Here is a 24964-nt window from a genome sequence, read left to right as displayed (position 1 = left end):
GTCGAGGGGAGAGGTATGCTACAGGCAGCAAAGCTGGAAGGGCAGGGTCATCTAAGCCCTTGACACCAGACATGGAGCTACAGGATTTGTGTTTGCCCTACCGAGTTCCGGTCTTGCTTTGGTCCAGTGTTTCCTCACATTGCCCCAAACCCTCCTCTTTAGAATGGTAATGTATATCCTGTGCCATTATATGTTGGATGTATATAATTTGCCTTTTTATTTATGATTGTCATGGGTCTCAGAAGAGGCTTTGGACTTAAAAAAAAAGTGATGAAACTGTGAAAAACTATGGGGACTTTTGAGGTTGAACTAAATACATTTTTGCACTGTGTGGTCATGAGGCCTGTGGACCAGAAAGTGAAATGTGGTGGTATAAGTGAAAGACGTCCCCTATATGTTCTGGTATTTGACTATCTGGTTCCTGGTTGTTGGCGGTGTTTGGGGAAGTTTAGAAAGGTGGCCTTGCTGGAAGAGTCTGTTACCAGGGCTGGATCTGAGAGCTAAACACCTTGCCCTACTCACAGTCTGCTCTCTGCCTTGTGATTGCGAAGATGAGTTCTCAGCTTCCTGCTCCTGCCATCATGCCAGCTACTTGTTGCTATGCCTCCCCACCATGATGGAATCAACCCTCTGGAACCCTAAGCTCAAATAAACTCTTCCTTCAATAAGTTGCCTTGGTCACGGTGTTTTATCACAGCAATAGGAAAGTAACTAATAAACCTCTTCTTAGAAAGCCATCAAGGTCCAAGTTTGGGGACTCTTTCCTGGTGACCTTATCTAAGCCCCATCACTTTCCCAGGCTTTACCTCTATCCACCACAGTTGGATTAACATCTCCACTTCTCTGTACCCTACAATGGGAATTAAACTTCAACATACGAAACTGGGGGGACATTCAAGTCAAATTCTATCTGCCACAGGTGGTCAGCTGCTACTCTTTAGCCATTCTACTGTGCTCCCCAACTGTCTGGAAATCAGTTCTCTCCTGATTGCTTCCACTGTGCCTAGACAACTTCTGGTAGCAACATGTTCTATTGGTTTGTCTTTTTTCCTGGGAATGTCTGATTCCTCTGTCATTCCTGAACAATATTTTGCTTGACAGAGTTCATAGTTAAGTTTTCTTTACAAGCTTGAAGAATTCTATGCCCTTCCTTCTGGCTCCTGTAGCCCCAGAGAAGCAGCCAGATATGGTTGAGACTGCCTCTGAGACTGCCTCTTCTCTACCTGCAACACGCCATTTCTCTTTGACAGGCAAGGTTTTTCCTTTTTTTTTCATTGCCAAATGGCTAATTAAAGCTAGGTGTGATGGTTCATGTCCGTAATCCTAGCACTTGGGAATTGGAGTGGGATTGGCTGAAACTCCAGGACAGTCCAGTGTGAGACCCTGTTTCAAAAGTACAGATAAGGTCAAGTGTACTGGTGCATGCCTTAAACCCCAGCACTCAGGAGGAAGAGGCAGGCAGGTGTCTGAGTTCAAGGTCAGCCTGATCTACAGCTCAAGTTCCAGGTTAGCCTGGCCTACAGAATGAAACCCTGTCATACATACATTAGTACAGATAATAAAGAAAAAGTTTATGATGTACCTCGGTATGGATTTTGGGGGGATTTATCATCTGAGGGCTTACTCAGCCTCTTGAATTTGTGTATTTTATGTCTTTCATTGATTTGAGGGGCATCTTCAGCCAGTACTTCTTAGAATGTTTTAGCCCCACAACTCTTATTGTTCTGGGATGCTGATGAAATATGAATTATCCCACAAACCTCTGAGACTCAGGGAGTTTTAATTTTATTTTTTGAGACAGGATCATACCATGCAGCCCAGAACCTTCCTTCTACATCAGCCTCCTCAGTGCTACAATTTCAGGCATGCACCACCAAACTTGGCTTAGGTTCACACTTTGTACTATTTTCTTTGTGTTTCAGATCCAAGCAAGTCCTAGCACTCCATCTCCAGTCTACCACTATGTCCTTCTAATGATGGACAGTGTTATTCTGGTTGTTTTCTCAAATTCTATAATTTCCATTTGGCGCTTTACAATTTCTTTTTTGTTGCTAACTTAATCTTTTTTTTTTCAATTTTAAACGAGTTTGTAATCACTTCTTCTTGTAATTACTCCTATAAGCGATTTTCATGGCTGTCGACAAGTCCTCGGCAGATGGCTCATTTTGGCATCCATTTCGGTGAGCAGTCTTTTTACATTCACGGTGTGAATGTTCTTGGAATGATAAGCGGTCTTTTTCAAATGTATGCCGGACATTTAGGTTATTCTGTTTGGAGACTCCTGGTTCTATTTAAATCTTCTACGTTAGCAGGCAGCTGCTAATGCCAGTGTGGGGATGTATGTCACATGTACAGTCTGGCTTGACTCTGTGGCCTCTTGTTCCAATGCTGGCTGTGTCCCCAGAGTCCTTTCCTTGCTCTCCTGGTCTGCTTGGTGCTCTGGTGCTGGTGGGGGCACTCAGTTTCTGCTGGTGCCATCTGCGGGGTTAAAGGTACATCTCTGGGGTCCGCCATCCTGAGGATAAGTGTAATATGTTTCTGTGGGTTTCTGTGCTGATGGGCAGCTCCACAACACTGCCTACGCAGCCTACGCAGTCCCCACTGGCAACCCTTCTGCAAGCAGGGTCAGACTGCCACTGTCACTGGGGACAGACTGTGAACTGGTACTGGAGCATTGTTCTACGTCTCTCCTGCAACTGGCCAGAGAGAAGGGGTTTTCCAGAAGACTTTCCTGTATCTGTTGGCCACTGTGTGTGTGAGACCTCTCTGGGGCCCTGCTCTAGAAATCTATACCAGAGAAAAAGGAAACCCAGACACAGGTCTAGTTCTGAGTCCTGGGTCAGGATATCTTATTTCCAACTCTCAAGTCCTTTCCTCATTGGCTGTTACTTATGGGGTATTTAGGTTGTATTTAGGTGAAGTCATTACTGCTCATAGGACTCCACATGCCATGCCTGCTGGCCCATCCCAACCTTCACAGCAGCCACAGTCATCCTCAAAAGTGTAGATCTGACTGCCCGTGCTCCACTTAAAGCATCTTCCTTGACCCCTGAAGAGAGACAAAGACCCTCCTGGCTGCCCTGCATACCCCCTTGCTCCTTACAGGACACTTCCATTTTTCTCCTCCCCCTCAAAACTCCTCTGGCCACAGACCAGCATCATGAGCTTTAGCTTCCAGGGCAGACCCTCACAGACCTGGATGCTACAGTATGTGATGAGGCTGGAGGACTGCTTCCCCCAGACTTGATGGCTGCCCAACTCACATTCACAAAGCCTTGTCACAGCTTGCACACTTACCCTAACTCCCCTTCTTACGAGGATGGCAGCTAACTCCAATGCCTCAGTCTTGACATCTGCAAAAATCCTGTCTCCAAACAGTCACATTCTGATGTATTAGGCTTAAGACTTTGACATCTGAATTTGGAGGGACACAATTCAGTACATAACACCTAACACAGGGCCTTTGCTCAGTCAATCCCCTCTCTTTACAACTCTTTTATGTGGTCCCTCACCATATTCAAAACACCCAAGGGTCACCTGTTCACACCAATTTTCTACAAAACTTATGTCAACAACCACACAGAAGGGCAAAGTTTGTTATAAAGTCCTACATCACAGGCCTGTTCTCAGATGTGAAGTGCCTGGCTGCCCAGATCTGGAAGCACCCACCCCCCATTCTGCTTACTGGGAAAGCTATGCAGCACTGAGTCGGGCTCAACACCAGCACTTGGAAGTGCCCAGCAGGGGCCCACTGGCAATATCATGCCTGTCCTAAAACCTAAAACCCTCCAGCCAGCGAGGTTACAAGTCTAAACTAAGGGTAGGATTCAAGCAGCAGACCCCCACCTGCCTTCTCAAGGACCCCCGAGTAACCCAGTAAGGATCATCCACATCTACACCACTTAAAATAAGCTTAGCTTGAGCTGCCGCCGCCCTAGAACAGATGTGCTCTCACCTGTGTTACCCAGGGGCCAAGGGGAAAGAGGAATGTGAAGGTTCAGGCCAGACGAAGCTTAGTCACTTCTGGCTGAGTTCCAGACTCAAGAGGAAAGGCCAGCCCCACCCTCCGCCCCGCCCTCCGCCATTTGCCACGCCCCAAAGCCTGCGCCCCACCTATCGGCCCTTGTCTCAGGCCCCTCATTCCTCATCCTTCACCCTACTCAGACCTCCACTCCACCCTCGAGGTTTATGCCCCTTCCCCAAGCCTGCATCCCGCCTACTGACCCTTGTCCGCGGCCCCCGTGGTCCATGCCTCTCCCACCTCCCCCTTACCCAACCCACTACCCCCTGCCCCGCCCCCTTCCCTTAGGCCCCTCTTACCCTTCGCCCCTCCCACAGAGGCCCGCGCTCCGCCTGCCATCCCCTGCAACGCCCCCAAAGCCCACGCCCCGCCTACTTGGCTCTTACTCTTCCCATTACCCCTTACTCCCTTCTCTTTACACCACCCCGTTTCCCAAGAGGCCCGCGCCCCGCCTACCACCCCCTCCTCCCGCCCACTACCCCTTACCCCCAACGCCTCACCCTTCGCCCCTCCTCCCGAGGCCCTCGCCTAGCCTGCTGCCCCTTGCCCCGCCCCCGAGGCTCATGCCCCACCCTCGACCCCTGCACCCAGCCAATTACACTTTCTCTTCGCCTCCTCCCTCCTGCTCCTTACTCCGCCCCCTAAACCCCTTTTCCGCCCACTTCCCCTGGTCCCGCCCCCTGCCCCTTACTCCCTGCCCCTCCCCCCTCATCACTCCTCGGAGGCGCGCACTCCGCCGCGAGCGTCCAAGTCAGCCGGAAGTCCTGCCGTAAAGCGTGCCGCCACAATCGTACTAGCGCCGGTTCCCTTGGAGACAGGCAACGCGCGCAAGATGGCGATGCCGGCGGAGGCGGAGGCGGCCGCGGACTTCGCTGAGGCGGCGGAGGCTGCGGAACTGAGCCGCGCGCTAGGTCGCCTGCTGCCAGGGCTGGAGGCCGACAGTAAGCTGGGGCGGCGGCGTGCGCTGGAGGCTCTGGAGCACGCACTGGAAGAGACGGTACGGCCCGGCGTGGATTCTGCTGCCTTCCAGGGCCCCTGGGCTCGCCTGCTGCTGCCGCGCCTGTTGCGACTTCTGACCGACCCGGCCGAGGGCTGTCGCGCGCGGGCTGCTCACCTGCTGGACTTAGGCCTGCGCCGCGCCGCGCGGCCCCGGGACGCTCTGCCGCGCCTGTTGCCTGCGCTCACCGCGCGCCTGGCCCGACCTGAGCCCGCGCGGCCGCCGCCGGAGCCCTGCGAAGAGCTGCGCCTTGCCCTCGTGCAGCTGCTCCGCCTGGCCGTGGACCTGGGCGGGGCCGCCCTCGCGCCCCACCTGGACGACGCGGTGCGCGCGCTGCGGGGCACGCTGCTCGACCCCTTCGCCGCGGTGCGCCGCGAAAGTTGCGAGTGCGCAGCCGCTCTGGCGCGAGCCACTCCCGGTAAGCGCCGGATCCCCTTCCGTGGGCACCCAGGTTTCCGGCAACTTACTTAAAGTGAGCTCGTATGATGATGATTTCGTATGGGAAGGGGCACGGGACAAGGTCTCACAATGTAGCCTGGGCTGGCATCAAACTTACTCTGCTTCATTCAGCCTTCTGAGTGCTAGAATCTCAGACGTGTGCCACGCACCCATTTCATGCTCATTTTTATGCAGAAGTCATAGGACCCACGTGGAGAAGGACCACTCAAGTTTATGCACTTGTATTTCTTTACTCCAATGTCTCCTGTGTCTCTGACTTGGATCACTAGCTTCCCAGATGGAAGGAGGCTGCTTCTCTCCACTTCCTTTTAGTTTATTCCCACCATTCTAAAACAGCTCTGCCTCATGAGATCCTTCCGCTTTTTCTTTCTAAGCTAGGATTTGGAAAATAATAATAATAATAATAATAATAATATTAATAATAATAATAAGCCCTGCCTAGTGCTGATAGTTAAACTGAAAGTCTGGACGGGAGGGAGCCAACCTTATGAAATATATATACATGTCCACCTCCATGCCTGGAGCATAGGCAGCGCCGGGACCACTAGAGAGGGAATGTGGGAGTTGAGGCTAGCAGAGGCTGGTTTACGAGAGTTCAGAGGAAGATGGCAGGTGTGGTGGTGACCACAGAACTGTATCTGATAACCAGCAGCCTCCCTGTCCCACAGAGCACTTCCACATGCAGTCCGAGTCCCTGATAAGCCCCCTGATGCAGACCATCTCCCACCAGCACTGGAAGGTCCGAGTGGCCGTCATCGAAGCCACAGGCACTGTGATCCAGTTTGGCAATGGGAGTTCCGTGGATGATGTTCTTTCCCACTTTGCTCAAAGACTCTTCGATGATGTCCCTCAGGTAATGGGATTTCTCTGCCTGACAGTCTTGCAACCATGTGCTTTTGTTAGTGGAAGTGTCTTCGCATGCTCACCCACTGGAAGGATGTCAGTGCAGAGCCAAGGTGGAGGTTGAGTGATGGGGTAATCTGTGCTGGTGGGTTTGGAAGCCACGGAGGATGCTGGCAGACAGGAGCCCTACAGATGTAGTGGTGTGCTGGCTTTAAGAAGGCAAAGTCCAGCTCACAAGCGTGTCTCAGATCTAAGGCTGTTGTGTCTTACGGTAGTATCCCATAAAGAGAGGACTGGGTAAAGGGGGAGCACATGATTCTGTGAGGAGGAGAGACAGTGGCCAGCACCCCCTCAGAGAAACTGAAAGCTGCGCCCCCCCATCTTGGCCATCATATCAACCATATCAGTCAGCCAACAGAGTGGCAGGTTGTATCAGGTGGCAGTGTCCCCGCTCCTGTGAATCAGGCATCCTCTCTCCCCTGCTATAGGTTGTATCCCTTGTGCAGGTGCCCAGCCTACAGTGGATCCATCCTATCCAAGTCCTGCCTCAAGGTCCCAGCTCAGCTTCATGACTTGTTTTATTTGTATACCCCTCTATGGCATTATAATTCACATGCGTACGATTCACCCATTCACGATGCTTAGTAGGTTTTTTTTTTTTTTTTTTGGTTTTTCGAGACAGGGTTTCTCTGTGTAGCTTTGCGCCTCTCCTGGAACTCACTTGGTAGCCCAGGCTGGCCTCGAACTCACAGAGATCCGCCTGGCTCTACCTCCCGAGTGCTGGGATTAAAGGCGTGCGCCACCACCGCCCGGCTGGTTTTTTTAATATATACTTTTTAAAAATTTTGTAAAGTGTATAATGTTTTGTTTTGTTTTTTTGGGAGGTTTTTTGTTTGTTTGTTTTTTTCCGAGACAGGGTTTCTCTGTGTAGTTTTGATGCCTGTCCTGGATCTCGCTCTGTAGACCAGGCTGGCCTCGAACTCATAGAGATCCGCCTGGTTCTGCCTCCCGAGTGCTGGGATTAAAGGTGTGCACCACCACCGCCCGGCAAGCATATAATGTTAAGTTTATTGTTTCAGGGTTGGGATTGTGGCTCAGGTATAGAGCACTTGCTCAGCATGTGCAAGGTGCTACATTCCTTCCCCCCACACACACACACACAGTGTTGTCACAATTGTCGCCACTACCCCAGGTCTCATCATCCCAAACAGAAACCCTGAGCAGCAAGCAGTAGTTCCCCATTTACATCTCCCCAAACCCTGGGGAGGTCTAATCTTTCTGTTCCAAGATTGCTTGCTGTAGATTTCTCGTGGAGTCATGTCACATGCCAAACTATCATCACTACAGCCCATGAAACACCCTGGTACCATGGTGACACAGAAGACTGCAGACATGATGTATTACTTGGGGGAGGAGAACACATTGAATCCACAGGACAGAGCTAGTGGGTGTCACAGGTTCTGGATCAGCAGTCTTCTGACTTGTCAGAGGGGTGGGGCCCAGCCCTGGGCCTAATTGCCTTACACCTGGTTCAGGACTAACACCCTCCACAGCAGGACTCCGAGCCACCCTTCCTAGACTCTTAAGCTTCTCTGTTCTCTTATGGCAGGTCCGGCAGGCAGTGACCTCAGTAGTGGGGGGCTGGCTGCTGAATCTTCGTGACCGATACTCCTTCTTCCACAAACTCACCCCACTGCTGCTCAGCAGCTTCAGTGATGAGATGCCTGAGGTCCGGTAAGTGTCTCGCCAGACAGCTGGGCAGTGTGGGCCTAGTGGTGTTCCCCTACCCCTCTGATTTGGAACAAGAGCTTTTCTCCAGTTACCACAGTGGTGGTTTCTCTGCTCTAGAATTGCCACAAGAAACTGCCCCATCTCCTTGTTCTGTGTTATGTGGTCCTGTGCCATATGAACTATCTCTGATCACTAAGAGCTCTTACTTAAATTGGGTCTGTGGGTGGACCCTTGCTGGTATTGTTAGAAGGCTATTCCTGCCAAGTGATGCCCATTGCCTAACCCTGTTCCCCAGCCCAGCAAGGATTCCCTGAGGTTTCTGTGGTCAGGATCTTCGTGGAAGGGGGTCTCCTGGCACCCAGGCCTGACCGCCACTCCTGTCTTGCTGTGTTGCAGGCAGACAGCGACCAGCCTCTGGGAGAAGGTCGGGCAGAAGTGGCAGGAGGAGAATGAGGCAGATCTAAAGGACAAGTTGGATTTTGCTCCGCCTCCTCCTCCCCATTACCCTGAACATGGTGAGTGTCCCTGCTAGGGAGACAAGGCAGCAGGAAGGTCCACGGGGGCATCTGTTCTTGGCCCCGAAGAAGGCACTGGTATCTGAGGTGCTGCTGAGCTGAGTAGTTGCTGAGTCCCTGTTTGGAGCTCACAGACGGGTCCCTCCTTCCCTGGTGGCAGTGCGGGCCCGTGCTGTGAGCCTCTGTTCTGTCTCTCAGAAGCCAATCTTTCCCCAGCTCTGGCCCAGCTCCATCTTAAGGAAGGGGAGGACTTCCCAGAAGCCTCCAGATATCTCTTCTGAGCATGTGCAGGGACAGGTAACTGGGCCAGGCCTCTGCAGCACTTCTGAGAGTTTCAAGAGTGGCACCATGGGGGCCTTCATCCTTGGACCTAGAAGCAGCTGAGCCTTCAGGTCAGGGATAAGTGGCATTTCTCTTTCTATGTACTTTCTGCACTCGGGTAGGGTCTTCTGTTGGCACCTGCTTGTCCTCACATAGTCATGACCCAAGGCCGTGTTTGTGTCTGCCTAGCAAGTTCAGCTGTAAAGAAGGTCTTTGCCCACAGCCCAGTCCCTGGCCTCATGGACTTTAAGACCTCCTGTCTTCTCAGGAAAGCGTATCTCTTAAAACCAAGCAGTAGTGCACCCTAAAAAGGACAGAGATGTGCCCAGTGGGAGGCACTGCCCCCCAGCACCCAGGTGGCTTCCTTCCTAGCCCCAGTGGAGGGATCTGGTGGGCTGTGGACACGGTAGTGACGCTGAGGCCACTTCTGAATTCTGTTCTGCTGAGATGCTGAATCCAGGCCTCTTGTTAGCCGCTCCCCCCCCCCCCCCGCCCCCCCAGTCAACTTCTCTGCCCCCAAGGTTCTGCCTTGTCCTCAGAAGCTGGCAGAGAAAAGTTCTCCAGTTCTGGGAAAGGTACAAACAGTAGAATAAGCTGGGTTTGTTACGATTTGGTAAGTCAGGTTGAGAGCGCAGTTTTCCAGATGTGGAACTGAGATGTGAAGGCTGTTTGTGTGTTTGTTTATTTGTTTGATTGATTGGGGTTTTTGTTTGTTTTGGTTTTGGTTTGGTTTGGTTTAGTTTTTTTGAGAGAGGGTTTCTCTGTGTAGCTTTGGCACCTTTCCTAGATCTCCCTCTGTAGCCCAGGCTGACCTTGAACTCACAGAGATCCACCTGCCTCTACCTCCCTTGCGCTGGGATTAAAGGCGCGCCCACCGCCGGGCAATTGATTCTTTATTGCACACGCACGTATGTATGTGTGTGTGTGTGACTCAGTTTCAAACTTAGGACCTCACATGTGTGACACCAAGTGTTCTATCACTGAGTTATACCCCCAACCCTTGGTTTCTTTGTGGCAGTGTCTCATTGTGTAGCCCAGGCTGGCCTTGAATTTATGCAGTCCTCCTACCTCAGCCTCTTGAATGCTGGTGTGCATCCCTGTACCCAGCATGCATTTATGCTAACTGTTCCTTTGTGGCAGAGGTGCAGCAGGATTCTGAAGGGCTGAAGCTTTTTTTTCCCTCTTGTTCTTTCTGCCTCAAGTTACCTGTGTCCTTTTGCAGAGCTGAGCAGGAAGCTCCCTCCAGCGCTGGAGTCGCAGCCAGGTTCTGAACATGCACTGGTGATGTTCTGTGTGGTGTGAGGGATAGTGTGTCCCCCTGATTAGCTCTGCAGCAGCCGAGCAGCTCTGCCCTTGCCCTCAAGGCTCATCCCACACAGTTCACTGGTGGTCTAGCAGTATCAGCAGGACACAGACTGGCCTTGACTGCAACAGATCTTTCTGCCAGGAGCAAGGAAAGTGTGGGAGGCAGTTCTGTCTCAGGAAGCTACCACACATGACTAAGTGGGGGCTTGTATGGAGGGACTTGGAGGCATGCTTGCATACACTCTGTCTGCACTGACCTGTGCTCAAGGTCTGGAAGGAGATCTGGTCTCTGGGTATGTTTTGGATCTAAGTTGGCTTAGATCTAACAGGGCTTGTTTCTGACAGTAGTTATAGGCATCTCAGTGGTTCTGGTTCTGAGCTGTGAGAGCAGCTCCTACTCAGAGCTCATTTTTCATCTGAAATCTGAAGCAGAGTAGATTTAGAATTGAGTCATAGTAGTCAGCAACATGGCACTAGGTTTCATGAGTTTTTTTGTTTCAGTGTAGGATTAGAATTTTAAACCTTAATTAAAATTTAAAATTTTAGAATTTTGCTGCATTTCAGCCATCAGGTCTTGCCACTAGTACTCAGACCCTCACCCTGGTTCTCCTCGATTGTTGCCCCTCCCAGCCCTGGGCCTGGCCTCTGCCTGCCATCCTGGGACCTGTGTTGTCCTTGTCCAAGGGGCCATGTAGCTCCAACCCGCCCTCCTCCATGCTTGTCAGGTGGACATGTGCTTGAGTTGCCTCCCCCCTAGGAGGCAGCTGAGACAGTGTTCAGAGAAAGAGCAGCTCAGATGAGTAGCTAAGACACATCAGGTCCTTTCTTCCTGCCAGTGCAGGGGACTCCAGTCTGCCAGGATACACTGCCTGACCGCAGCTGACCCACACAGCCCTACAGGTGACAGTTGCCACACACACCAGTGTCAGCACCCGGATCAAATTTAATCAAGTGCAGGCATCCCTTGCCTAGGATAGAAAGGTAGTAGTACCACAGGGTTTACGTTCAACTTACAGACAAATCTTAGTTTCCTTTCACAACCCAGAAGTAGTCTCCACTTTTAGTTTCTGATTTTTAAAGTGTTTTAAGATTTATTTTTATTTTACGTGTATGAGTGCTTTGCCTGCATGTATGTATCTGCACCGTGTGCATACTTCACACCTGTGGAGGCCACAGTTGTGAGCCACCTAACATGGGTGCTAAGAACCAAAGTCGATCCTCTGCAAGAGCAGTGAGTGCTCTTACCTGCTGAGCTCTCTCTCCAGCCTCTTGTTTTTATTTTTAACTTGGTATTTGTGTTGGGAGCGTGGATTTCTGAACATAAGTACACTGCCCTTGAAGTCCAGAAGAAGGTGTCATATCACCTGGAGCTGGAGTTACATCTAGTTGTGAACTCTCCAACAAACTCAGGTCCTCTGCAAGAGCAGCAAGCACTCTTAACCACTGACCGTCTCTTTGGCACCTTCACTTTGACTTCATTCTTTTAGCTTTATTAGTTTCTGTGGGTATGTACAGTGTACAGTGCTGTATGTACAGCATTGTAGCACAGGTGGACTTCAAAAACCAACTTTCTGGAGTTAGTTCTCTCCTTCCATCTTCACAAGGGTTCCGGGGATTGAACTCAGGTCTTCCAGCGTGCATGGCAAAGACCTTTACCACCAAGCCGCCTTGTTGGCCTCAAATCACCAGTTTTAAAATGGAGTGCTATGTGGGCAGCCAGGAAGATTGTGGTTGCCTTGTCTTCAAATCAGTTTTTACTGAACAAAGTATCCTCACAGTCCCGCACATCGCCAGTGGCAGGGCCCTGGTGACAACAGGTTCCAGGTTTGGGTGGTGCTGCTGGTGGTTTTCCTTTGAAACAGCTTTCTGCTGGAATTGTTTGCCTGTCGTGCCCAAGTGCTGAGGGCAGCATGTCTTCAGAACGGTGGCCCGATGCCAGGAGGACACAGAGTAGTTTTCTTTCTTTTCTTTTTCTTTACAAAAAAAAAAAAAAAGCTGGTCTGGAAATGAGTAGAGTTCCCTTTGAATATGTATCACTGTGCCCGTCCGTCTGTTTCTTCCCTGCCTGCATTCCATCAGGGTGTTTGGAATAGAAACTTGAATGGGAGCGGATGAGGAGAAGCTGGCTGGCAAACTGGCTAGCACCGTGGGAGCTTTTTCCTCTCCTCAAGGGCAGGTCATTCTGCCTTAGCAGCACACAGACAGGCCTTGTAGACAAGAGTAAGGTGTCAGGAGAAGAGGGAAATCACTTTCACAGAAGCCAGGTTTCCCTGATCCCAGAACCCCAGCATCTCTGACCCCTCCAAAAACTGAACTTTGACCTCAGCACCAGCTTCAACCTTCCACCCTGTCTCTCTCCCCAATCCCTCCAGGTGGAATGTTCTTTGCTTCACTGGACCTGACATGACCTTACCTTTTCCATTGGTTTTTGGCAGCTAGATGGATGGCTGCTTGTTGCCAGGGTGTCTGTCTTTGCAGATGTTCATGGCTCTCCTGCTGAAGAGTCCATTGTCTCTTAAAGTCTCAGGGCGCTTGTCACCAGCACCAGAGCAAGCCTGGCCCAGTTAAGCTTCTTTTTCTGCCTTTTGTCACTGTCATGTTGCAGTTATTTCCTCAGAGAAGATTTGTAGACAGTGCTGAGCTCTCTGGGCCTCCAGGCCCACACTTTTGGACTCCGGATTTGAGTAAATGATTGCTCAAACCCCAGGGCCTTCCTCCCTGCTTACCTGTGCTAACATGCTTCTAGACAGACATACAGGACCACTGACCTCTAGCCTGCCCATAAATCAAGTGGCGGATAATCAAATCTAGGAAAGAATTTAGATGCTGAGAAACAAATATGGCCGGTAGACAGCCAGTGCCAGGACACTTGTAAAGTAGTTGCTGTTTCTCAGGATGTCAGCCATGGTGCTTACCACCTGTCCAAGGTAGACACTAGACAAGAATGCAGCTGTGCCTCCCCAGCAAAGCTGGAGATTATCCTAGCAACATTGAGAGCTCCAGAGGGAAGCAACCCACGTGTGCCCGCCGGGGGAAACAAGGTATACCAGGTGAAGTGGCAAGGTAGGCCATCCCTCAGCCAAAAAGGGGAAGGACACAGACATGTGCCACAGCATGAATGGATCCTGTTAAGTGAAAAAAGCCTGTTTACAGAGCAGTGTACACACACACACACACACACACACACACACACACACACACACACACAAAAAAAAAAAAAAACAACCTGGGGACACACAGGCACCAGTGTCCTAAATAATACTCTCAGTCCAGCAGAGTTAGTCCTGCCATTTGGGGTGTTGGGAAGTGAGGGGGAGCTTCTGCATGTGTAGAAAGTGTTAAGTTACTTGGAGGTACGGCATGAGAATTAGCTTTGTTTTTTTCTCACTGCTTGAATTTTTTACGTTTTATTTATTTGGGCTGTCGAGATGGCTCGGTAGGTAAAGGCGCCTACTGCCAAGCCTGGCAAACTGAGTCTCATTCCTGGGCCCACGTGGTGGGGAGAAGCGACTCCCACAAGTTGTTCTCTGCTCTCCACGCATTTATGGCATGCACTCGAAAAATAAAGAGTTTGGAAGAATTTATTTTGTATTTCACATACTGTGTGTGTGAAAGTACAGGCACACAGAAGGCGTGGCACACGTGAGGGTCAAAGGACAACTTTGTGGGGGTGGTTCCAGCCTTCCACTTCTGAAGCAGGGTCTGCGGTGTCTGCCGCCGAGTTAGTTACTCCAGTCAGTTGGCCCAGGGGCTTCTGAAGGCGACTCCTCTCCCTGCCCTTCATCTCTCCATAGGAGTGCTTAGATTACAGAAGCATGCTGCCACATATGGCCTTCTTTGTTTTTAAACATGGGTTATGGGGATGGAAGTCAGACCATCAGACTTTTGCAAGTGAACAAACCTGGGCATCAGGCATGCTAGGCAAGCACACTACCACCAGCCATGTTTAGACAGGGCCTGAGTTGCCCGGGCTACCTTGACCTTGTTGGTGGTCCTTCTGCTTCAGCCTCTGAAGCAGCTGCACGACAGGCCTGGGGGAAAAAAATCAGGCATTTTTAAGGAATGTGTACCCCACTTGTGGGAGAGTAGGTTGGTTAGTCCTGGCTGCATGTGGTGGCTCAGCTTGTGTTTGAGGCCATTAACACACATACGTGCCTTTTGACTCAGTGTTTCCATTTCTTAGCATTATCTAAATTCATCAGTCAGATTTGTGATATTTATATTTACAGATAATTTGTTATAGTGATTGTAAGAAAATTAAAGTTGCTGTGCATGGTGGAGTTTGTTATTCCAGTATTCAAAAAGCTCAGACAGGAGGATTGCTGTGAGTTTGAGGCTAGCCAGGGCTAAACCTTGTCTCAAAAAACACCCCCCATCTCCCCAATAAAGGTAAATGGAAACAACTGGGCCAGTGATTCCCAATACTGGATCCACATGGTGCTGAAATCATTCTGTGGGTTGGGTTCCAATATCCTGGGGCAGTGCAGACCAATGGAATGCTCCATACAGTAGAAGCATCCACATCCATGGGATGTGAATGGGGAAACTGCTGTGTTCACTGCCTAGACTACTCCAGCAGAGTTGGTGTTATTCAAGTCCACCGAGCAAAGATGTTAGAGAGTACACTAGTCTATAACCAGGTCCATTGGGTGGAGGGGCGGGGAGCCCAGGAGCTAAGTTTACTTCAGGGTTTATGATGATGGTTTGCAGGTGTGTTCCAGTGTGATTTCTTGTGTGTTCTACCTCAGCATAGCCATGAGGAATACTTTATGACCCTCACTTTTCCCCCCTTTTTGTGGGGGGTGGGGTTTTTTGTTTGGTTGGTTTTGGTTTTTTTTTTTTCTCTTTTTGAGATAGAGTCTCATTCTGCAGCCCAAGATAACCCGGAACTATATAACCCAGGCTGGTCTAAAACTTGAAGCAATCCTACTGTCTCAGCCCTCTTTCCTGTCTTGAGAACTTTCAATCTGTCAGACTGAAGCTATCTCTGTGGGTTCCCATCTTCTCCCTCTAGAGAGCCGTCCTGGCCTGGGCTGCCGAGAACTGGTCTTCAGGAACCTCTCCAAGGTGCTTCCTGCCGTTTGTCGTGACATCACCGACTGGGTGGTAGGGACACGAGTAAAGGCCGCACAGCTATTGCCGGTGCTGCTGCTGCACGCAGAGGACCACATCACACAGCACCTGGAGATCATCCTCAGAACCCTGCAGCTGGCGTGTGCCGACGAGGAGAAGGCTGTGGTCAGCAGTGTGAGTGCCCCATCATCTTATCTTGCAAGTGGCAAAGCTCAGCCCTGTACACATCAGTTCTGTGCTCATCAGCTGCCGCCTGCCCTTCCGCCCCCTCCATATTCAACCACTAGCCTGGCCCTGGTGGGGCCATAAAGCAAACTGTTTCACTTGAGTACACAGGACATGTGCAGCATGTGTACTTTTGTCCAGACCCTGCAGTACTCTGCTTCCAGTGATCAGGCAGTCAGCAGTCAGTTTGCCTAAGAGATCAGTTTCCTCAACCCAGGCACACTTACTTGTGTCATTTCCACACAAAACTCGGGGCAGGAGGCATTGCAGTGTATTCATGTATGTTTACATATGTATGACCATGTGGTGTGTGCACATGTGTGTGTGAGTGCATGTGCAAGTGTATGCATGCTTATAGAAGCCCAGATTTGACATTGGGTATCAACTGCTGTCCAATTGATTACAGGGCCTCTCACTAAACCTGAAGTTCACAAATTCATCTAGTCTTACCTCGCCAGCTCTCCCCAGGGATCCCCTTGGCCTGTCTCCTAGGTACTGGCATGGCAGGAGGCCGCCACCCCTTCCCTCCTTTTACATGGGTGCTGGGGATCCGAACTCTGGTCCTCAGGCTTGTGCATCAGGCTCATTCCGTATTCACTGAGCCACCTCCCCAGGCCTTATCATAAAACTTTGAATTGCTGTATCTCTCCATGTGGATTTAGGAAGGAGAGGGAGGGAATGGTGAGAAGCACCATGTGAAGGTGGCTGTGTCCGTGTGTCCTGTGTCTTCCCTGTGTACTGCCCCTGTCTGCTCCATGATGCAGATGCAGAGCTGGCCAGGACCATGAGCATCACACCTCCCTCTCCAGCTGCACCCGCCCCCTTCCTGGGCAGCCCTCACTGCTGCCCAGCTCTGTGCTGTCGTCTGGGAGGGAAGTTCATGGAAACAACAGTGAGGGGCCATGGGCTGATGCGGCGATGCCCCACATCAGTTCATGGTTTGGCATCTCGGCCTTGGCCTTGTTGACTTACCCAGGGTGTGGAGGCACTGAGTGTGTGAATGAGAAGCTTAGGCTGCTGGTGTCACAGGAGGCAGGAGAGCCAGACACACAACTTCAGAGTCTTTGGTCTCCCCCAGGAGAGAAAGGGGGGGTGTGCTTCCCCACAGGTCCTGTACACCGTACCCTCTGGCAGGTGGGAAGCCCTGTGGGCCAAGCCCAGGCACCACTGGGAGCCCTGGCTGTAGCCTTGTCTCCAAAACTCTGCTTCTCCCTGTCTTCCTCACAGTGTGTAAGAGCCGCGGAGCTCATTGGCACATTCGTCAACCCAGAAGTGTTTCTGAAACTAATCTTAGCAATGCTGAAGAAGGCGCCCTCCGCCTCTGGCCTCTTGATCCTCACATCTGTCATCCAGGGCTGCCCCCAGAACACCCTCCAGCCGCACCTCAAGGTCATAGCCACAGAGCTGGCCCAGGAGCACATCTGCCAGGGGTCTGAGAATGTAAGTCTGTGCCTGGAAAGGTGGGCACCAGAGCATCCTGGTGCTGGAGAAGGGAGGTAGCCCTGCTGGCCGCTCTGTCAGTGTAGCTGCTGATGGTGGCCAACCCAAGGGCAGCAGCACACCTGGGTGCCAGTGGCTTGGACAGTTCGGGGCACATCCGTCTCCCAGGAGACTCCAGTTGGCCTTGCTCCTGTGGGTGGTCATAGGTCAATGGCATGAGTCTGAGGGAGTCTTGGGTCCTGCTCTGGAGACAGAGACTACACACAACATCAAGGTTGGTATGAGCAGCACATCCTCGGGGGTGACCAAGAGCTCATTCTGTCAGTGACACATCAGCACGTGAATCCTATGTTTGAAGTAAACCATTTGTGACCTGACAGACAGGTTCGCTTTAAACTGAGCCAGAGCAGTCCAGCCCTCAGCTTTACCACTGGGATATGTTCTGGTTGCTTCTGCTGAGGGCAGAATGAAGGTTGCTGTATTGAACTGAGTTAGGCATACCCCCTTATCAAGCACCCGGATCCTCTTGTTGGGAGACTTGGTTCTGTTCACTGACCAGCCAACCTGTTTGGGCCTTGGTGCACCTAGAGATGGTTCAGCTCTGGCAAAGCTGGGCTTGAGGGAGGGACACTGGCTGACAGAAGTCGGCACTGGTCTTCTGTCCAGCCATTTCTGTCGTCGGAGTGAGAGACCCATGGGTATAGTGCCATACACCTGTCGTCTTAGTTACTTTTCTAATGCTGTGATACAGTACCATGACCAAAGCTGTTTATACTATTATATTTGGAGGATTATAGTTTCAGAGGGTTAGACGTCATGACAGGGAGCACAGCACCAGAAAGGCGTGGCGCCGGAGCAGTGACTGAGAGCTTATATCTTGAGACAAAACCACAAGTCATAGAGAGCTAACTGGGAGTGGTGTTAGCTTTTGAAGTTTCAAAGCTCACCCCCAATGACACACTTCCTCCAACAAAGCCACACCTCCTAATCCTTCTCAAATAGGCCCACCAACTGGGGACCAAGTATTGTTGGGATACTAGGTTCTGCTCACTGGCCACAGGTTCAAGAACAGCCTGGGGGTGGGGGGTGGGAGGATACTGTAAGACATTTTATTTTTAGATAACAAAAATAATAAGGAAAACCCATGGGAATAGGACTGGAGTCTTGGGAAGGAGTGAGGACAGGCCATGCTTATGGACGAGTCCACGTTTCCCAGAACTCAATTTAGAAGAAACACTGCCATGCTTATTCTGTGTTCTGTGGAACCTGTGGAATAGGCATGGTAGAGGAATAATAAAGAATATGAATTTTTGCCTTACTACAGCCCATGGCAAGTTCTTCACAGGGTCCCACTGGTCACCCAGCCATGGTTCTGTAGCAAATGCACCTGAAGCCAGAGGAGCAAGTATGGGCAGGTTAGCCTTCGGCACCTACATCAGTCAGAAAGCTTGTGGTGCAAGCTGGATGAACACTACCAGCTAAGCCCTAGCCTCAGCTCCACTCTAGGTATTTTAAAGTGGATCCAAGACATGCAGTCATTTCAGCATGGGAGTATCACAATTTATGTTCCTGGCACAAAGTTGTTAATGCGAGCTTTAGGGGGTTGTTGTTTGTTGTTGTTTGGTTTTGGGTTTTTTTTGAAGACAAAAATCTTATATAGTACAGGTTGAAATAACTGCTATGTAGCTGAGTTTGGCCTTGAATTTCTGATTCCCCCTGCCTCCACCTCTTTGATCCTGGGATAACAGGCCTGTGAATGAAAAAAGAAATAAAGGAGAACATGACTGCTCCTAAGAGGTTGAGGCTTTTATTATAGATGTAAGGGAGAGCACAGGCACAGGCAGAGACATCTGAGAGCATCCAGAATGAACATGACTGCAGACTGAACCAGGTGATGTGGATCTGGGATCCGGGAGCCAGGAGGCCGAGAGGCCAACGTAGTCAAAATGGCCGGGTTACCTAAGAATCAGAGAAGCTGGGGGAAGGGTAGCCCAGCCAGTCTCTGGACTGGAGAGTTTAGGGTAGGGGCAGGGTATGCCAGCCAAAATGTCTCAGAATGCTGAGAGACATTTTGCTCCCTCACCTCTGGCACTCTCACCTAGGAAGGCTAAAGTTCCACAGGCTTCTTTGTGCGTTCATGTCCTTTATCATTCCTCTACCACGTCTATCCACAGGTTCCAAAGAGCACAGAACAAATAGGAACAGCATTTTTAAGTTTTAAGATGCTAGTGAACATTTCACAAAATATATTCTTGCTAGGGCGGGGGCAGGGAGGGGGAGTTCGAGACCGGATTCTTTTATGTAGCCCTGACTGTCCTGGAATTTGCTCTGTAGACCAGGCTGGCCTCAAACTCAAAGAGATCTGCCTACCGCCTCCTCCCAAGTGCTGGGATTAAAAGTGTGCACCACCACTGCCTGGCTCTGGCTCTCAGAGAATATCCCCCCCCCCCCCCCCCCCGGGAGCTGAGGACCAAACCCAGGGCCTTGCGCTTGCTAGGCAAGCACTCTACCACTGAGCTAAATCCCCAGCCCCGAGAATATGTTCTTAATCCCTCTGTCGCTTCCCTTCTGGCCCAACTGTGCCCTTCTCCGTGGATGCGCTCTGGTCGGGGCCTGGTAGTCCTGAAGTGGGCGCAGCGGCTCTTTTGGCTCTCAGTACATGTCCCACACTGGCAGTGGGCTGCGGAGGGAGGGATACTGACTCCCACTGGTCTCTTGTTGCAGAATCTCTACCTGGAGCATCTGCTGCTGTGTGTGCAGGCTCTGCTGTCTGTGTGTCGGGAAGACTGTCGTGCCGTCAGCCTGCAGCTCATGGAGGTGCTGGTGACGATAATGGCAGTCTCAGGTGCTGCAGGCCTTTGGAAGAAGGTAAAGCCAGCAGCCCCTGCAGCTGCAGTCTCTTTCCGCAGGAGATGGAGCTGTCTCTGTCAGTCTCCAGCTCGGTTGAATCCCAGGCCGGGGCAGGATTGACTGGCAAAGGTGGAGGAATTCAAGCATTCAGGAGTCACTCCCAAAGTGACTCAGGGAGTGTCCCCTCAGCCTGCTGGCCTGTCTTTTATCTAGGAGTGAAGGCTGTTCCTGAACCCCTCCCTCCTCCCCCCCCAAAAAAATTCTCTTGAGGCTTCAGAGCATTCCTGTGCAGCCAAACGCTGGTGGCCGCCCTGTGTTAATGGCAGCCCAGCATTTGGAGGTTTTTTTCTGTCCCCTTGACATGCATTTAAGCTTTAAATTTTTCTTTTTTAATTTTATTTGGGTTTTTTTTGTTTTGTTTTTGAGACAGACTTACTACGTAGCTCAGGCCAGCCTTGAACTTGTGAAGGCAAACTTCCTATCAGAAAATAAGGTGGAGAACGACTGAAGTAGACAATGTCAGCCTGGTCTCCACATCCCTGTGCATACAACCCCCCCCCCCCCACACACACACACACACACACCACAGACACCAAACACACACTCACACATCCCTTAACATCCCTGTGGGCCTCAAGCTCATGGGACCAGATGCTGCTGCTTCAGGGTGAGCCAGAGCAGGGCTCTTCACCACCTTCATGGGCCTGCAGGATGCTTCGGTGTCCTGTGGAGCCCGTCAGAAGGAGCCTTTCCCCCTCTTTTGTTAGGGACTTTCTCAGTTCAGATTCTTCTCTTTGAAGACAACCTTTGCAGAAGGTATGTGTCATATGTCATCAAGACAGCTTGTCACTGATAGAGCTATAAATTCTAGCAAGGCTGTGCCTGCAGGCCACAGGAAGGAAGCAAAACCCATCAGGTCAGGAACAGAGAGATACGGCCGACTGCCTAGGCCCCTGATGCCAAGGAATGTCAGGAACTGCCTAATGTATTAAATCCTAGGAGGTGGCTGCAGCTCTCTCCTTAGCTGCCATCACCCTCTGTGGGCAGAGCCACCAGCGGGGTGTTTTTACCTTGAGATCTGGTCTCAGTGGGAGAGCTAAATGATGGAGGGGGAGGGCAGCCCTGGTTTTATGGTTTTAGAGATTTGGGTAGTTTTGTTGTGTGTGTATAGGATGGAAGCGTAGTTCTGGGATGGGCGCAGGGCCTTGCTGTATTAAGTATGCACTGTGCACTGACATGCATTCTCAGCCCCGGTTCCCTTTAGGTTGTTTTTTGGTGTTTCTATCTGGTTTTTTTTGGGGGGTGGGGGGTTGTATTATTCTAGTTGTGTATGTATGTGTGTTTGCATGTGTGTATGAGCACAAGTGCCCTCAAAGGCCAGAGACATTGACTCCCCTAGAACTATAGTAACACATGTTGTGAGCTGCCTGACATGGGTGCTGGGAACTGAGCTCAGGACCTCTGTAAGAGCTGTACATGCTCTTAGCTGTTGAGCCATCTCTCTAGCCATGGGTTTTTGTTCTTTAAGCAAGGTCTTGCTATATAGCCCAGGCTGACTTTGAACTCTTGATTCTCCTGCCTCCGCCGTCTGTGTGCTGAGTCACTGATAGGACTGTAAATTGTAGCCATTTCTTTTTCTCTTATTTTGAGAGTATGTGCATACAAGTGTGCAGGTCAACACATATGCATGGAGGTCAGTGCTATTCCTCTGGCACCATCCACTTGATGAGTCTTTTCTTCCTTCCTTGGGCTTTTATTTTACTCCTTTTTTGTTTTGTTTTGTTTTGTTTGTTTTTATAGACTGTGTGGCTTTGGTGGCTGTCCTGGATCTCGCTCTGTATTCCAGGCTGGCCTCGAACTCACACAGATCCACCTGGCTCTGCCTCCCAAGTGCTGGGATTAAAGGCATGTGCCAGCACCGCCCAGCTATTTTACTTTTTTTAAAAGGTTTTTTAATTTGTGTATGTGTACATGAGTGCAGTACCTGCAGAGGACAGAAAGAGCTTCAGATTCCCTGGAGCTAGAGTTATGGGTGGATATGTCCCACTCATCATAAATGCTGAGAACTAAGTTCGAGTCCTCCACCAGAGTAGTATGTGCTTTTAACTGCTGAGCCATCTCTCCAGCCCCAACTTGTTTTTTGTTTTTGTTTGTGTATTTGACAGTCTTACTGGCTTACTAAATAGGCCAGGCCAGCAAGTCCTAAGGTCAGTACTCCCATCCCACCCATCTCTGCCTCTGCATTGCTGAGATTATAGGCATACACCCCCACGCCTGACTTCTTATGTGGGTTCTTGAGATCAAATTCAGGTCTTCATGCTTGCAAAAGACTGAGCCACCTGCCCCCTCCCCCGCCCCCAACCCAATGTCTTTAAAACTACTTTCCCTTTGTCCGTGTGTGGTCAAGCTCCTGCGGCTCTCAGGACCCAACAAAACACTCATAGACACATGTACACATGTACGCACCCATGCACACACACCTGGACCCCGACCTCCTGAGGGGATAGGTTTGTGTCTGTTACTACCTGCTGTACAAACAGCACAGACGAAGGCAAATCTGTGTATGAGAGTGTTGTAGAAGGGCATCAGCCCTGATGTAGACCTGCTGCAGCCCTGCCGCCTGCTCTTTGGGGGGCTTCTGTTTTATAGCACTTGCCTCCTGATCAAGTGTTTTCTGTTTAGCTGATGGTTCCTTTAGGTCATAGACCTCAAATGACAAGAAAATCTATAGAATGTTAACCTTCAAAAAGTAAACTTTAGCCAGGCGGTGGTGGCGCACGCCTTTAATCCCAGCACTCGGGAGGCAGAGCCAGGTGGATCTCTGTGAGTTCGAGGCCAACCTGGACTACCAAGTGAGTTCCAGGAAAGGCGCAAAGCTACACAGAGAAACCCTGTCTCGAAAAACAAAAAAAAAAAAAAAAAAAGTAAACTTTAGCCGGGCGGTGGTGGCACACGCCTTTAATCCCAGCACTCGGGAGGCAGAGGCAGACAGATCTCTGTGAGTTTGAGACCAGCCTGGTCTACAGAGCAAGTTCCAAGAAAGGCACCAAAACTACACAGAGAAACCCTGTCTCAAAAAAACAAACAAACAAAAAAGCAAACTTTAGCTAGGCGGTGGTACATTCCTTTAATCCCAGCACTCTGGAGGCAGAGGCAGACAGATCTGTGAGTTTGAGGCCAGCCTGGTCTACAGAGCAAGTTCCAGGATAGCCAGGGCTACACAGAGAAACCATATCTCGAAAAACCAAAGAATAAATTAATAAATAAAAAGAGGACTCTAGGGGGCCAGTGAGGGGACTCAGCAAGTGAAGTTACACCAAGCCTGACGACCTGAGTGTGATCCCTGGAATCCAAATGGTAGAACAAGAGAACTGACTCCTTCAAATCACTTCTGACTGTCAAACGTGCACCGTGGCATGCATGCCCTGCCCCCCCCCCCCACAAAATAAACCAGTAAATGGAAATGAAAAGAGAAATTGGCCTCTAGAGCTGGTGCTAGATCTCAGTTGGTAGAGTATTTACCTAGTATGATACAGCATAAACTGAGTGTGGTGGCACATATCTACAATTCCTACACCCAGAAAGTAGAGACGGGAATATTAAGAATTTGAGGACATCTTTGGCTATATTCTAAGTTTGAGACCAGCCTGGACTACATAAGATCCTTTCTCAAAAACCCTCCTCAAAAAAAGTATTTTTAATTTAAAAATTAGACTAGTCTCAACCTGCGTTTACCTTTTTTAGGCCCAGAAGACCATGGACACACTAGCCGAGGTGGAGGACATCCCCAGCAGTTCGGACCTCTACCGCAAGCATGTGGGTGCGCTCCTGGAACAGCTGACGGCCTCGCATGGCGAGTGGACAGTGCACTCTGTGCAGTTGCTGAAGTTCACTGTGGTCCTCACCCAGGCAGGTGAGCCTCAGCTGCACTGTCCTCACCATCCTGAGCCCCAGGACCCGGCCTTGACCCAGGCATGGTTTTTGTTGGTGTGACAGGGTCTTGCTACATAGCTCAGAATGGTCTCAAACTAGTTGTGCTGGGATCACATGGCTTCCTTCACAGCTTGTATTCTTCAGATACTTCTGTTTTACAGTAAAATGAAGCATCTCCAGCCTCATTGGCATGTGGCCCTGAGTTCCCCCTGGAGGCTCTGTGGAAGTGAAAAGCATTGCTTTATAATCCTTACTAGGGTTTTATTTTTACTTTGTTTTGTTTGTTTGTTTTTTGTTTTCAAGACAGGGTTTCTCTATGTAGTTTTGGTGCCTGTCCTGGAACTCACAGAGACCCACCTGGCTCTGCCTCCCAGGTGCTGGGATTAAAAGGCGTGCGCCACCGCAGCCCAGCTTTACTTTGTTTTTTAACTTTTTTTTTTTTTTCCCCGAGACAGGGTTTCTCTGTGTAGTTTTGCGCCTTTCCTGGAACTCACTCTGTAGACCAGGCTGGTCTCAAACTCACAGAGATCCGCCTGGCTCTGCCTCCCGAGTGCTGGGATTAAAGGCGTGCGCCACCACCGCCCAGCATTTTTTAACATTCTTAATGCCAAGTGGTCCAGCTCCCTTCACAAATCCCACTTGAGGCCCCAGCTCTGGGGAGGAGAGGCTGTAAATACATCAGCAAAGCCCTTCCCGTGCTCCAGCAGCCCAGCATGCTCCAGCAGCCCAGCATGGCAGGTGACACGGTGTCTCTGTGTTTATGCAGAAGGAGTAGTTTGCCGCGGCTGTTTAGAACGTGAACAGTTCAGAAGACAGATGACCCCCGTGGGACTGAAGACAGCTCAGTCAAGTGCTTGTTGCACAAACACGAGGACCTGAGTTTAGTCCCCAGAGCCAGTCACAAAAAGCCAGGTGTGACACGGAGACATGGCTCAGCAGTTAAGAGCACCTGCTGCTCTTGCAGAGGACATAAATTTGGTTTTTAACATCCACATGGTGGCTCACAACTGCCTGTAACTCCAGTTCCAGGTGATCCAGTGCCCTCTTCTGGCCTCTGCAGGCACAAGACACACACATAGTGCACATACAGACCTTCGAGGCACAATAAAATAAATCTTTTTTTAAAGGCTAGGTGAGGCGTCATGTTCCTGTAATCCTGGCACTGGGGAGGCAGAGACAGGAGGATCTGTGGGGCTTGCTGGCTGGCCCGGCTAGGTGACTCAGGGGCCCTAGGTGCCATAAGACAGGCTG

The 24964-nt window shown here is 50.6% G+C and overlaps 1 protein-coding gene and 1 long non-coding RNA gene across 3 annotated transcripts in view; one reads left to right on the top strand and one right to left on the bottom strand.

The window, feature by feature from the left end:
• Positions 1-1763: 1763 nt before the first annotated feature.
• LOC128120379 (uncharacterized) lies at positions 1764-4441 on the bottom strand. Of its 2 annotated transcripts, none has more exons than XR_008221853.1 (2): positions 4321-4441; positions 1764-3414 (listed from the first exon to the last, which is right to left on the bottom strand). It is a non-coding gene; the product is annotated as an uncharacterized LOC128120379 (long non-coding RNA). The 2 variants fall into 2 exon arrangements; XR_008221852.1 differs by lacking the exon at positions 4321-4441 and adding an exon at positions 3956-4249.
• Positions 4442-4712: 271 nt separating this feature from the next.
• Dnaaf5 (dynein axonemal assembly factor 5) overlaps positions 4713-24964 on the top strand; it is a 37427-nt gene continuing 17175 nt past the window's right edge. The window contains exons 1-8 of the mRNA XM_052754290.1: positions 4713-5436; positions 6146-6330; positions 7930-8054; positions 8448-8566; positions 15207-15439; positions 16718-16930; positions 19655-19798; positions 23525-23693. Of these exons, the coding sequence (XP_052610250.1) occupies positions 4854-5436; positions 6146-6330; positions 7930-8054; positions 8448-8566; positions 15207-15439; positions 16718-16930; positions 19655-19798; positions 23525-23693 (1771 nt within the window). The 5' untranslated portion in view covers positions 4713-4853. The remainder of the gene's footprint in view (positions 5437-6145; positions 6331-7929; positions 8055-8447; positions 8567-15206; positions 15440-16717; positions 16931-19654; positions 19799-23524; positions 23694-24964) is intronic.

This window comes from Peromyscus californicus, unplaced genomic scaffold (assembly GCF_007827085.1).
Source record: "Peromyscus californicus insignis strain IS unplaced genomic scaffold, ASM782708v3 Scaffold_2__1_contigs__length_46816999, whole genome shotgun sequence".
NCBI lineage: Eukaryota > Metazoa > Chordata > Mammalia > Rodentia > Cricetidae > Peromyscus > Peromyscus californicus.
The sequence above is the reverse complement of the archived record's forward strand: the minus strand, read 5'-3'. Positions and strand labels throughout refer to the sequence as shown.